This window comes from Helianthus annuus, chromosome 17 (assembly GCF_002127325.2).
Source record: "Helianthus annuus cultivar XRQ/B chromosome 17, HanXRQr2.0-SUNRISE, whole genome shotgun sequence".
Taxonomy (NCBI): domain Eukaryota; kingdom Viridiplantae; phylum Streptophyta; class Magnoliopsida; order Asterales; family Asteraceae; genus Helianthus; species Helianthus annuus.
Window position 1 is genome coordinate 119,775,144 of NC_035449.2, and position 12,924 is coordinate 119,788,067.

General features: G+C 37.2%; 1 protein-coding gene and 1 non-coding gene across 2 annotated transcripts; one reads left to right on the forward strand and one right to left on the reverse strand.

Moving 5' to 3' along the window:
• Positions 1–414: 414 nt before the first annotated feature.
• LOC110924851 (F-box/kelch-repeat protein At3g23880-like) lies at positions 415–939 on the forward strand. The gene has a single exon (XM_022168836.1). It carries the CDS (start codon positions 415–417, stop codon positions 937–939), a length of 525 nt encoding a protein of 174 aa, XP_022024528.1.
• Positions 940–12,368: 11,429 nt separating this feature from the next.
• On the reverse strand, positions 12,369–12,475 carry LOC118489437. Its single transcript, XR_004887457.1, has one exon. It is a non-coding gene; the product is annotated as a small nucleolar RNA R71 (small nucleolar RNA).
• Positions 12,476–12,924: the final 449 nt, after the last annotated feature.

The following is a 12,924-nucleotide window of genomic DNA, read 5'->3' on the forward strand; positions in this document are numbered from 1 at the left end:
AAGGGGGTGTTTGGCCTAGCTTTTATTTTTTGGCTTATGCTTATATTTTAAACTAGCTTATAGCTTATTTTCTATCATTTGATAAGCTCTTTTTAAGTGTTTGGATTAGCTTATAGCTTATTTTATATCATTTGCCCCTTACACAAAGAAGATTCTTCAAATAAGCTAAAAAACCATCATCAAATAAGCTTATTCAAATTAGCTTATATAAGCTAATAAGCATAAGCTTAAAAAGCTAAACCAAACACCAAACAAAGCTTATTTTGTAAAAAAAAAAAAGCTAAAAAAAGCTATAAGCTTTGTTAAAAAAGCTAGGCCAAACACCCCCTAACTAAACCTAACCTAAAATCGGTGATTTCTTCAATTGCTTGCAAAAATCGGCGATTTCTTCAATTGCTTGCAGATTTGAAGAACATGTGGACTAAGAAGACGAAGGTTGATGAGCTTCCATTTAGTTTAATTGAATCTGAGATACTACCAAGAGTTGCGGCTAAGTCCGACATAGGTCGTTGCAGGTGTGTCTGCAAACAGTGGAAATCGTTTTTATCGACACCTACGTTCGGCAAGATGCACCTCCGGCTCCACGGAACCACCATCGACGACTATAAGGTTGTCATACTTGACGGACCCACCTTACGCACGCTTTGCCCTTCTAAGCCTAACCAACAAGCTTGTATCTTATCAAGCTTGGATGGATTGGTATGTTTAGGCTTAAGGGAATCTTCTCAGCTAGTTTTTTGGAATCCATTTACAGGCGTCTCCAGGAAGTTGTCGTCTAACCCGCATAGTCCTTTTGACTACTCTGCTTCCTGTCCCGATGCTGATGTTGTCGGTTTCTATAAGGACTCTTCTTCTAACGATTACAAACTTTTATATTTGTCCTGCGGGGGTTACTTTGGGGCTTATATCTATTCCCACACATCGGATACATGGAGATAGATCAAGACTGATTTTGATGCTGATATCTGCGACGCTTGGTCTCCTGCTACTTTATGTGGCCAATGCCTTTATTTCGCAGTGTCAGCTTATATGCCCGCTCAAAGGCAAATGCATTGGTGGATTATCTGTTTTGATGTGGAGACCGAGACTTTTAGGAAAATATGTTGTCCCCCTGTTCCGGATGATGATATTAGGAGTTATTGTGCAACTTTAGTCCTTCTCAATGGATTCCTCCACCTCTATGTATCCTATACCATAATTATAAAGGACATATGCTCCAAGCAGAGCAATCTGTGGAGGATGACGGACGCTGATGGGTGGGTGAAGGTGGTTGCTTTCTGCGACCCACTAGATGAGGATAACTTTACTATGCAGCAGCAGCGTATATGCATAGCGAGTACCGGCAGTTGGCTTGCCGTTTTGGATGAGGATAACAATTCTTTCAAAAAGATCAACTCTGAGGACTTCACAACACACTATCGCCATTTTTCTTCTCCGAGTTTTGAGTATACATCTAGGCGAGCGATATACGTTGAGACTCTTGTATCACCGAATCCCTGATCGAATTCTTCAGTACAACCAATTGCCGCCCACCTTATGATTCTGGTGACTAGAATACCCCTTGTTTCTTTTTTATGATTGATTGTTTGTTTGTAATGCTGGTAGTAGACTTGTGTAACGGTACTACTTGTCTATGTAGCTTGGTTTGATTAATTAATTCCTAAACATATATTGATGATATTTGAAACTGTTTTAAAAGATATAACAATAATAATAATAATAATAAGCTGATACGTTTTAGAATACAACTTACCGCAATAACTATGTCTCAGACAACAATTCCTAATATCATAAGATAAATGAAGATCCTTTTATTGTTTTTCTACTTTTGATTGTGCATCGGATTTAATTTCAAGAAATATGAAATCAAATGGGCTTCATCAGTGTCAAAAGCCCAACCTGTTGAGTAGTGAACCTGACTCTGCCCTTGGTGGTTGAATCATGTGTGCACCAGTATGAGGATTTGCATAGTACTCATGGGCCAAGGTCTGGTTTCTTGAGAGAGAGAGAGAGAGAGCACAATCAGAATCTTGAACTCCATTAAAAAACATACTCCAGGTCCAGGTGTCAGTCACATTTGGATTGATGTAAGACGGCAGGTTGTCCAAGTTGCTCTGTCGTGGAAGTGGCGGCAGTTTTGTGGTGCCACTTGTGGTAGACCAGTGAACTCTCCTCCCTCTTGAGCATGATGAAAAGTCCATCACAAACCCTCCTGAATTGCAATTGTTTGTTGTCACAAAACCAAGAAAAAGAGAGCTTTGACTTTTGCAGGTCAATGGACCATGTTTCGTTTTTCTTTTTTTGTACATACAGGAAGACATTGAAGAGTCATGTCATAAATATAAACAACAATGAGGCTGAACTCAAAAGCCTAAATTTAAAAAAAAAAGTACATTTCAAAAAAGGTTTTGTCCATTTCATCCATCAACACAGTTTGACTTTTGAGGTCAACTGTGTAGGCCATTTCAATCTCAAAACCACATGAAATCAACAACTTTCCAGGTTTCTTTTATGCAATGTCTTTGGTTAATTAAATACAAAAACGACATAGTTTTAACCTCAAGATGACAAAACTTTTCTAAGTTGTGAATAGAATCTGAGAGCTGCATCCCTTAGAGATAAAAATACCAAAACACTAGCAATATTGCACAAAAATTTATAACATACATATTATGTCAACATGTAAATTTCGGCAAAAGTCACAACATTTATTTTCTATTTTCTGTAGCTCATTTTCAGACAATTGAAGAACTTCTGATCTCAAAAGTCTGAAAATTACATTTTTTTAATCGTGTTTGGTCAATTCATTCCAAAAAAAGGCACGGTTTCACTTTTAAGGTTATGCCTTTTAAGTGTTAACTACATGTAGAAAAAACATTACAAAAAGGAAAACATTGCTCTAACAATTAAAACTTAAAAATGCATGATTTGAGTTGGATTCCATCCAGGGCTGCTAACGAATCGAACAACCTTGTTCGTGTTCGGGGCATACATGTGTTCATGAACGCTTACCATACGAGATTTTATGTTTGTATTTGTTTAAATGAACTTGTTCGTGTTCGTTTGTTAATTTAGGTACCAAACACAAACGAACGTTTATGAATGCATACAAACACAAACGACTTTTCATGAACACACACGGACACAAACAAGTGTTCATGAACATAGACCAACACAAACGAACGCAAGCAAACGTTGATGAACACAAACAAATGCTTCAGGTTTGTAGTTTCATTTGTTTATTTGTGTGGGATCTTCTTGGGTAATAAAATATGAAATAAATAAAAATAATGGAATATCAATATATATATATATATATATATATATATATATATATATATATATATAGGGGAGGGTTCATTGGGGAACACTAAAATAGTGGGGAACTGGGGAACACTTTTAAAAATTATACTTAACATGTTAAAAAAAATATTTTTCTAAATTTTTTTCGGCGCTTTTTCTTTTAAATACAAGTAGAAACATTTTTAACAAAAAAAATAAAAAACTAAAAATATAAAAAAAATGTTTAAAAACAGTTATATCTTATAAAATTAATTTAACATGTTAAAAACCAAATTTAAAAAAAAATTCAGCGATTTTCTTTATAAAACTGAGTAGAAACTATTAGAATAAAAAAATAATTTTTGTAAAAAAAAAATAGCCTTTTTTCAATTGTTTTTTAATATTTTTAGTTTTTGTTTTTTTTTATTAAAAATGCTTCTACAAGTATATACAAGGAGAAGCGTCGAAAAATATTTTAAAAAAAGTAATTTTTTAACATGTTAAGTTAAATTTTTAAGAGTGTTCCCTGGTTCCCCACTTTTTTAATGTTCCCCAATGAACCTCACACTATATATATATATATATATATATATATATATATATATATATATATATATATATATATATGGTTAGTGCATACATCTGTCGACTTCGTCTTGTATCGAGTCTTGTACTAGATATGTTAGATCAGGGCACGTTGTACGAGAGAATAGTAGATTTTAGGTTGAAAAGGATGTGATTTCGCTTGAGGAAGTAATTCCGCTTGAAATGACTTTGGTAACTTTCAAGCGGAATCAGCTATCATCTTATTTCGCTTGAAGGAGGTTCAAGCGGAATCTCCACCCTATAAATATCATTGAAGCGAAATCATTTGCATCGATTGTGAACTTGGATACCGAGGTGCTGCCGGTTTATCCTTTGACTGTACTCATTGTTATATCAATCAGAAAGGTGTTTTAAGTGAATTGCAAGCTGTGTCTAAGTCTGTTTCTTATTTTCCGCATTTGAAACAGATCAAAACTTCTCTGAACAACTCGTTCAGGTCAACGCACGATCCTACAACTGGTATCAGAGCTCAGGAGGAGGAGTTCTGCATATTTCAGCTTGTTTTCATTGTGTTTTCTTACTTCTACACCTTCTTTCATCAATTAAACAAGTTTTCACGGTAAAAATCGGCCAATTTTCTCACATATTGTGCAAAACTACATTTTAGCAAAGCCTTGAAAGAATTAGATCAAAATTCGGATTAAAAATGATAGAAATGGACCAAAGACCTGATTCCGCTCGAACGAACATCTTGTGATTCCGCTTCAAAGTTTGTATTCCGCTTGAGATTATCAAGCGAAATCAGTAATTTCGCTTCAGTGTGATAATTCCGCTTGAAAGTTCAAGCGAAATCTGTTATTTCGCTCCAAACTAGTGATTCCGCTTGAAGTTATATCAGTGATTCCGCTTGAAGCTGTGAATTAGTATTCCGCTTGGAAAGTGTTGGTTATTTCGCTTGAAATTTCAAATTGGTGATTTCGCTTGAGTGGATATTTTGCTGGAATTGGTTATTTCGCTTGAAAAGAATTGTGTTTGAAAAACGTGATACCGAATCATGAATGAAGAATTTTACAACGCGTTTGCCACATCTCCGACCTCCATTGCTCAGAACATGAATTTGGAAAACGAAACTGGAACATTACAAAAACCCCCGAAGCTAATGAGCATTGAGGAGTATTACGGATGGAAAGACAGATTTGAAAACTGGGTTCAAGCTAACCATCTAAGATCATGGGAGTGTATTCTGAAAAAGTATGTCTTACCACGTACTGATCTGCAAGTTGAAAAAGAAATCTCGGAATTCAGTGACAAAGAACGAGATATGTACAAAGCTGAAAAGATGATGATTAGTCTACTTCAACAAGTCATTAAAGAAGACATCTTTATATTGCTTCAACATGACAAGACCTCAAAATCAATTTGGGATGCTCTTAGAGTTAAGTTTGAAGGAAGTGAAAAGATGATCAAGAGTAAAAAGGCACTGCTTAAGAAAGAGTTTGATCTCTTCTCTAGTTTGCCCGGGGAAGATACAAAGAAACTAATTGAAAGATATTGTCGCTTAGTGCGATCTATGTCAATGCTAAGCATAACCAAAGATCGTGAAGAATGGGTTAACAAGTTGGCTGACGCTTTACCTCAGAAAGAGTGGGGTACATATTTGATGATTTTGAAAAACATCGGAGAATATGATGGTTTGACTATTTCTCAGTTCATTGAGAAGATTGAGGGTCAAGATCTGGAACAACAAAAGATTGCAAGGATGAACAATCCGAATGGTCAACAAGACATGAAAATGTATTACAAAGGTAGTGTTCCAGAAGTTGAAAGAAGCCTGAAGATTCAAACTGCTTTTAGTGCTGGAAATTCATCAGAAAGTGTTGATCAAGGTTCAAACAACAGCAGTGGAATATCTTCATACCCAAGTGTGAATCCAAAGAGTTCAACTGCAAGTTTTCATTCTCAAAGCACAAAAAGTGGTGGTTGTGTGATACAGTGCAACATTGCATTGAATCTTCCGGATGGTCAAAGCTTTTCTGAAGAAATTGCAAAAGATCACATGGCGTTACTTGCAACGGTGCTACAATCTTATGAGGGTTTAGTTGCAGGGAGGATCGGAAATCCTATGCTGACAAAGGAGGATTACGATCAGATAAATGCTGAAGAAATGGAGCTCATGGACATCAAATGGTGTCTTGCTAGTGTCCTAAGAAGAGCAGAAAAGTTCAAATTGATTACTGGAAGAAATGATTTTCTTGATGCACATGTTTCTACTTTAGGTTTTGATAAATCTAAAGTTACTTGTTTTCGATGCAGGGAGAAAGGTCATTTCAAGAGGGAATGCAAGAACAGAGAAACAAATGATGCTAAGAATCCATTTGGAAAAGATGACTACTACCGGAAAGCCATATATCAACAAGTTGGTCAACAACAACAACAAGAGCCACAAGTGGCTCATGGTAGAAAAGTGATAGAGGATTCAAAGAGAGCGTGTTTGGTGAATCAAGAAAATTTTAGCTGGAACAAATATATTTCATTTGACAGCAAAGCATGCTTAATCAATCAAGATGATGAAAGGTTACCTGAAGGCTTTAGCTGGGATATGTTTGTAGATGAGAAAGGAGAGTTTAAAGCTTTCATTGCTAAGATTGTGAAAGAACCAGATATGTTTACCGAGTGGATGAAATCCATTGGTGTTGATGTGAAGAATGAAGAAGAAAAGTCTGTTTCATCAGACGAAAGCTCACAAAGTTCAGATGAAAGTTCAGCAAGAGAAATTATTTTTGATCAAACACCATCTAATTCTGATTTTTCGGATGATAGGTCTGACAAGTCAATAGAGTTTGATCAATCACCAACTGATGACAGCAGTGATGATGAAGAAGAAAGACATATTAATGTTGCAAAATCTCATCTCTCTCCTGAAAGTTTTCATTTTTATTTTGCAGAACACTTGGAGAAGCTGAAGGAGAGACGAGCAACAAAAGAACAAAATCGAATGAAGTCTGACAGTGCTGTTCAAATTGAAGAAGTTAAAATTGTTGCTAAGAAGGTTGGTGAAGCTAAAAAGGTGACTGAAGTTGAAAAAGTTGTTGAATCTGAAAAGATTATTGAAGTAGAAAAGATTGTGGAAGTCATCAAGCCTTGCTCAAAGTGTCTAGAACCTTGCAAAGAATGTGCAGCAAAAGATGAAAAGTTGGCTGAGCTTGAGAAGATGAAGGAACAATTGCTGTTCAATCTCAACTATGTGAAAGAGTCTTATGACGTTTTGAACAGAACAGTAACTGGTCTTCAAAAGACAAACTCTGAAAGAGAAAATGCTTTGACGATGATGAATGCTACAATGATGACGAAGCAGAAAGCTATAAATTTTTACATCGAAGAAAGTGCAAAGTGGAAGCAAGAGTTGGAGACCGAGAAAATTGAGAATGAGAGAATCAGATGATTATTACAGAGTTATTCTAGTTCTGATTATCTTATTGATCAAATTTATCCAACTGTTGCAGGTTTCGAAGCATTTCAGGATGAGAAGCCAAAGAAGAAAGATACTGGTAAGAAACCGACTGTTAGCTATAACAAGTGTCCGCCTCCGATCTGGGAAGGTTAGTCTCCCAGGAAACCAAATGAGGAGCAAGTCCAAAAAGAAGTCAATATAAAGCTAAAATCTGAAACAACTGATGAATTACCAGAAAACATTGACGTCACTTTCACATCGTCTGACACTGATCATGAGTCTGAGTTAATTAAAAAGGTGGTCGATCAGGTGTTGGATACAGATGAGGAGTCTGAGTCGAAGTCTAAGTCTGGAGGTTCAAGTTCGTCAGTCAATAGTTCAAAACCGATGGTTAAACTGGCTTACAGTAAAGAGTTTTTGTTATCAAAATCAAATTTGAATGATGAAACATTCGAAGTAGCATATACTTTGAATGATTCTGACAAATTATATTCTGACAAAGAATTTCCAATAAGAAGTGTTAGATTTGAAATGATCAAAAAGGTTTTCAAAATTACAGAAATTAATATTTCTGAAATAAGAGATTTAAATCTTACTGAAAAACCTAAAAAATACACTTCAAGAGTTCAACAACGGTTAAACAAGAAAAAAGGTTACAGTTCTGGTTCTGGTTTTCAAAAGAAACCAAACCATAACGGTAATTTCAAAAAGAAAGGTCTTGGTTTTATTCAACCTGAAAATTATAAAAATGAGAAAAATTCTAAAACAAAAACAGAATTTGTTTCAGGAGGAAGTGATGAGGAAGAACAGAAGAAACCTTTCTGGAGACAATCAAACCAGGATTTTCTTGCTGAGAAGAAAAGAAAAGGAACTGGAGTTTTTCACAGAAAGGATACTCGAACCTGTTTTAAGTGCAATGAAGCTGGTCATATTGCATGGAATTGTCCGACAAATACTAAGACAAAACAGGGAGTTTCTGAAAAACTTAAAGAAAAAGTTGTCGATGTTGAATCACCAACTGAGAAATTCAAAATTTTTGAAAATTCAACTTATGAAGTTGGTGAGTGTTCAAAGAACAATTTTTACAAAAAGAAAGCTAAAGACAACCAAATGTGGGTTGTTAAAAAGTCAGATGAAAAAGTCGGCGATGATTCTGGTTCCACAAAGCCAGAAGAGCCACAAATTGAGGTTAAAGAAGAGAACTCAGTGCCTTCAGTGAATGATGATAATTTTCCATCATTGAAGGATGAGAAGTTCAAACAGAAAATTGGTAAGGTTGAAATCTCGGATCAGTTTTACTCCGAGAAGAAAGAGTTTGATGTTGAGAAAACATTCAATGGGAATGTTAAAAAGATTTTTGGGAAAATGATCAAGGGAAATGTCAAAGGGGTTAAAGATTTTTATGCAACAAAGAAGGCAACTTATAACCCAACTGAACAAGAGTTAAAAACACCCAAGGTCAGTCAGACTTGGGTGGAAGTTCTTTTCCCTTAAAAATCTGAACTTGCCGGAGATCCCAAGTTTGTAATCGCGGATCAGGAATCGGCATCTTTCTTGAAATAGATTGTGTGAATGAATTTTAATGTTGATAAATTTTACAGGATGTGACTTGCCGGAGCTTCCAGGTAGGTAAGCGTGAAGCAGGAATCGGCATCTTTATTGGTAACATGAATTTGTGTAGATGTGTTATTCCTACACGTAGTCTGAAAAGTGACCGTATTCTACAACTGGTACATAGGTTTGTTCTTACAAGTGATACAAGTGATTCGTAAAGGTCAATAAATTGAACTTGATGTAATCTTCATACAAGTGGTTGAATGAACAAGATGATGAATCCGTCCCTACAACTGGTAAAATCAACAAAACTTATTTTCCAGAAAAATCATTTTGATTAAAACAAACTTAAGTGTTTTGAAATCTTAATGAGAAAATAGTTTGTTGAAAAGGGGAGTTCTGATTGTTTATGCCAAGTGGATGGCGAATTGAGGCGATTCGATATCGGTTGTCAACTTACTTGTACAGTTTGTTTTCAAATTTAAAAAAAAAATGTGTTTGCATTTTAGGGGGAGTAAAAATTTCAGAAAATCCAAAAACATTTGAAAATTTGAAAAAGCCAAAAACATGATAAAATCAAGAATGAGTTTTTGTTGTAAAAAGAGGAAATGATAGTACATCAGTGGACTATCACAACATGCTAAAGAATTGGAAAGTAAAAAATGTGATAAACAATCTCACTGTGGATATGCCAGTAGGTTTTTGCACATTTAGTAAATTGTGACGAGATATAAACCTAAAAATTCAAACTTGCTTATATCGTGGGGAACAATTTCTTGGATATATGGGTAACCCCCGAAATCTTGTTTGAAAGGTCCCTCTTTCTGGGATACTAGGTCTTTATACTCAGTGATATCTGGGGTATTATCCTGGGACTTCTGCTGAATGGAAATTCTGACCTAGTCCTCGTATAATACTTTCCGCTTTGCTTGAAATATAGCTCGCCCTCTGATGTGTGTAAAATGCAACATATAAATTACATCAAATGAGGCATAAAACTAACCCTTTTTAGTACTAATGTTGGGAAAAAGAGTGTTTTTGTCTTCCTTTTGTATTTTCAGGATTAAATGAGCTCAAATTCACAAAAGAAGCAAAAATACAACTAAATCTAACATAAATACAAGAAAAGGAACATAAGTGGATTGCCCGACCCCTCAACAGCATCCTCCCAAGCAAAATAGAGAAGGCAGAAGACTGAACACGCCCCGTGCTCAGCCAGCATGGGGTCGTCCCCAAGAAGCAGCAGAAAAGACAAACCTATAGAAGCTTCTATTGCCCACCACGAGGCCGTGTCCATCGGACACGGGGGCGTGGCGAAAGTACAGCAGGCGCATTAATTGTAATTGCGAATTACAATTAATGAAGAGAGAGAGTGTCAGACAGGCACGGGGGCGTGTCCAACGGACACGGGGCCGTGCCCAGCCTTCTGTTCAGCCTATAAATAGGAGTGCTTGGCTTCATTGCAACTCATCCCTTGGCACACCACCTCTCTCACACTTCATCCACCACCCACCACCATCACAACACCATCATCCACCACCATCATCCATTGTCCATCATAGAGTGTGTGAGTCGTCTCGGGATCCAAGATTGATCGTAAGAGTTCTTGACAATCAAGGCCATGTTTGCCTAAGTCTCTTACATCACTTGGTGAAGACAAGTGTTTAGTATAATACTTTTTATTTTTAATCTTTTGCACTTTTTATTTGGTTTTGTATTAATGACTTTAATAACTAGTTGCTTATGTTGAAGGTGATCTTTCCTTATCGTTTGTCCGTGGTGTCTTGGCATTATTTTACTGTCTATATAAAATAAAAGATTTTCACCATTCATATCTCCACGGTCTATATGGAGGTATGTTGGCTACCTGGTCGGGGGTTAAGGGAACAGTTTGGTAAGGGTCTTGCCCTTGTTCAGCGTTTAGAGGTCCTGCAAGGGACCTGGGTCAAATTAGTAGGATCTCCTTCAATGCCCATAGGTATTGGATGGCAGGGATCCAAACTCTTTGACCCCCTCATAAGTTAACTACTATTAGTACTATAACCCGGCTATTTAGGACTGTATCCCTGCTGACTCAGACTACTTAGCCGAGGGTAACTTCACTGCCAAAAGCAGGGCCTACCAAAATTTGCATTAATAACTTAATTCATTATCTTCCAATAATCCAACCCTTTAGGATTGTATCCTTGCTGACTCAAACTACTGGGTTGAGGGTAACATCGCCTTCAAAAGAGGGGCCTACTACAATAACTAAGCTAATCTCTTAAACAAGTTCAAAAGTGCGAAAATAATCAAAGATTATACTAATACATGAGTCAGATCCAAGTGATTCATTTTGTCTATCTGTTTTTATTTTATTTTTATTTTTCAACATTTAGTTAGTTTTTATTTTCTTAGTTTAAAAACCTTTTCTAACATTTTGATTTGATTAGACGTTGAGGATAAACCAGTACTAAAAGCTCTTGTATCCTTGGACGACCTCGGTATCTTACCAACACTATACTACGTCCACGATGGGTGCACTTGCCCATATGTGTGTTTAGTGTTAGTAAATATCGTGTTTTATAAATTTAAAACTTGGCTAAAAGTGTAAAAAGGGCTTAAAATATACATCAAAAATATACTACACTTCGCACGCATCAAGTTTTTGGCGCCGTTGCCGGGGACACAAGGATTTTAAGAAAGTTAGGAATCAACGGCCTAATCATCTTTTTATTTTTTATTTTTAATTTTTAGGATTTTCTTAGTTTTTCAGCTTCTGCAGAGCTCAGCACGGGCCGTGCCTGGTCGGACACGGGCCGTGCCCAGCATTGTTACTGGCAGTTTTTAGTTTTCCAAGTTACAGAAGGCTGACCACGGGGCCGTGTCGGTGCAACACGGGGCCGTGTCCAACTCTCCAGTAACTGGGATCTGGAAAACAATCACTGTAACTCCGACCACGGGCCGTGTTCACTGAACACGGGGCCGTGGTGAATCTTCTGACCAGCATTCTTTTTTGTTTTTATTGCAGGACTTGGAACCAGACGTCATCCCTACGTAGTGTATGAGCTCCAGTTCTAATAAGGACATAAAAGAACCTCTAGAAGAACCCGAACGCTTTCTCAGAAAAAGACTAAAAGCCAAAAACCAAGAGAAAGTTTCGGGAAATCCACCCCCAATGGCGGATCAACGTACTCATATGTATTATCTACGACCCACCGTAGGTAACCTCGGCGCCGCTATCAATGCACCGAATGTTGAAGCCAATAACTTCGAACTTCGGCCGCATTTGATACAAATGCTCCAAAACTCCGCAACCTTCCATGGGCTTGCGGACGAGGATCCCCATCTACATATTACTAATTTCTTAGAAATATGTGATACCTTTCGGATCAATGGAGCATCAAATGACGCCATCCGCCTTCGAATGTTTCCTTTCTCACTAAAAGACCGAGCAAAAGCTTGGCTTAACGCCCTCCCAGCTGGATCGGTAAACACCTGGGATGAACTAGCCCAAAAATTTCTATATAAGTATTTCCCTCCCGCTAAAACGGCTAAATTAATGACTGAAATTAATACATATTCACAAGAGGACGGGGAATCCTTATATGAAACTTGGGAAAGTTTCAAGGAGCTATTGCGAAAGTGTCCACATCACGGCCTTGCGATATGGCAATAAGTATCCACTTTCTATAATGGGTTGTTGCCACACACTAGGCAGACACTTGACTCTAGCTCCGGGGGACTTTTAGGTAATCGCCGCCCACATGAAAAACAATTAAGTCAACTAGCCCAAAATTTTTCCGAGAGACCACCAGGCGCATTACCAAGCAATACCGAAACAAACCCAAAGGCGCAAGTTCATCTCATCACGTTACGAAACCGTACCGTGGGGTATGCGGAAGCGCCACCGCCAACCGAGGAGACTACACCACCACCTCTGCAAGAAAAGGACTCCCCTCCGTCATTAGAGCCTATCAAAGCTCCTCGAGTTCCGTACCCTGGTAGGTTAATTCGTCAAAAGACCAATGAGCAATTCGTAAAATTCGAAAGTCTACTAAAACAATTGCATGTCAACGTTCCTTTTATTGATGTCCTAACCCAAATGCCTA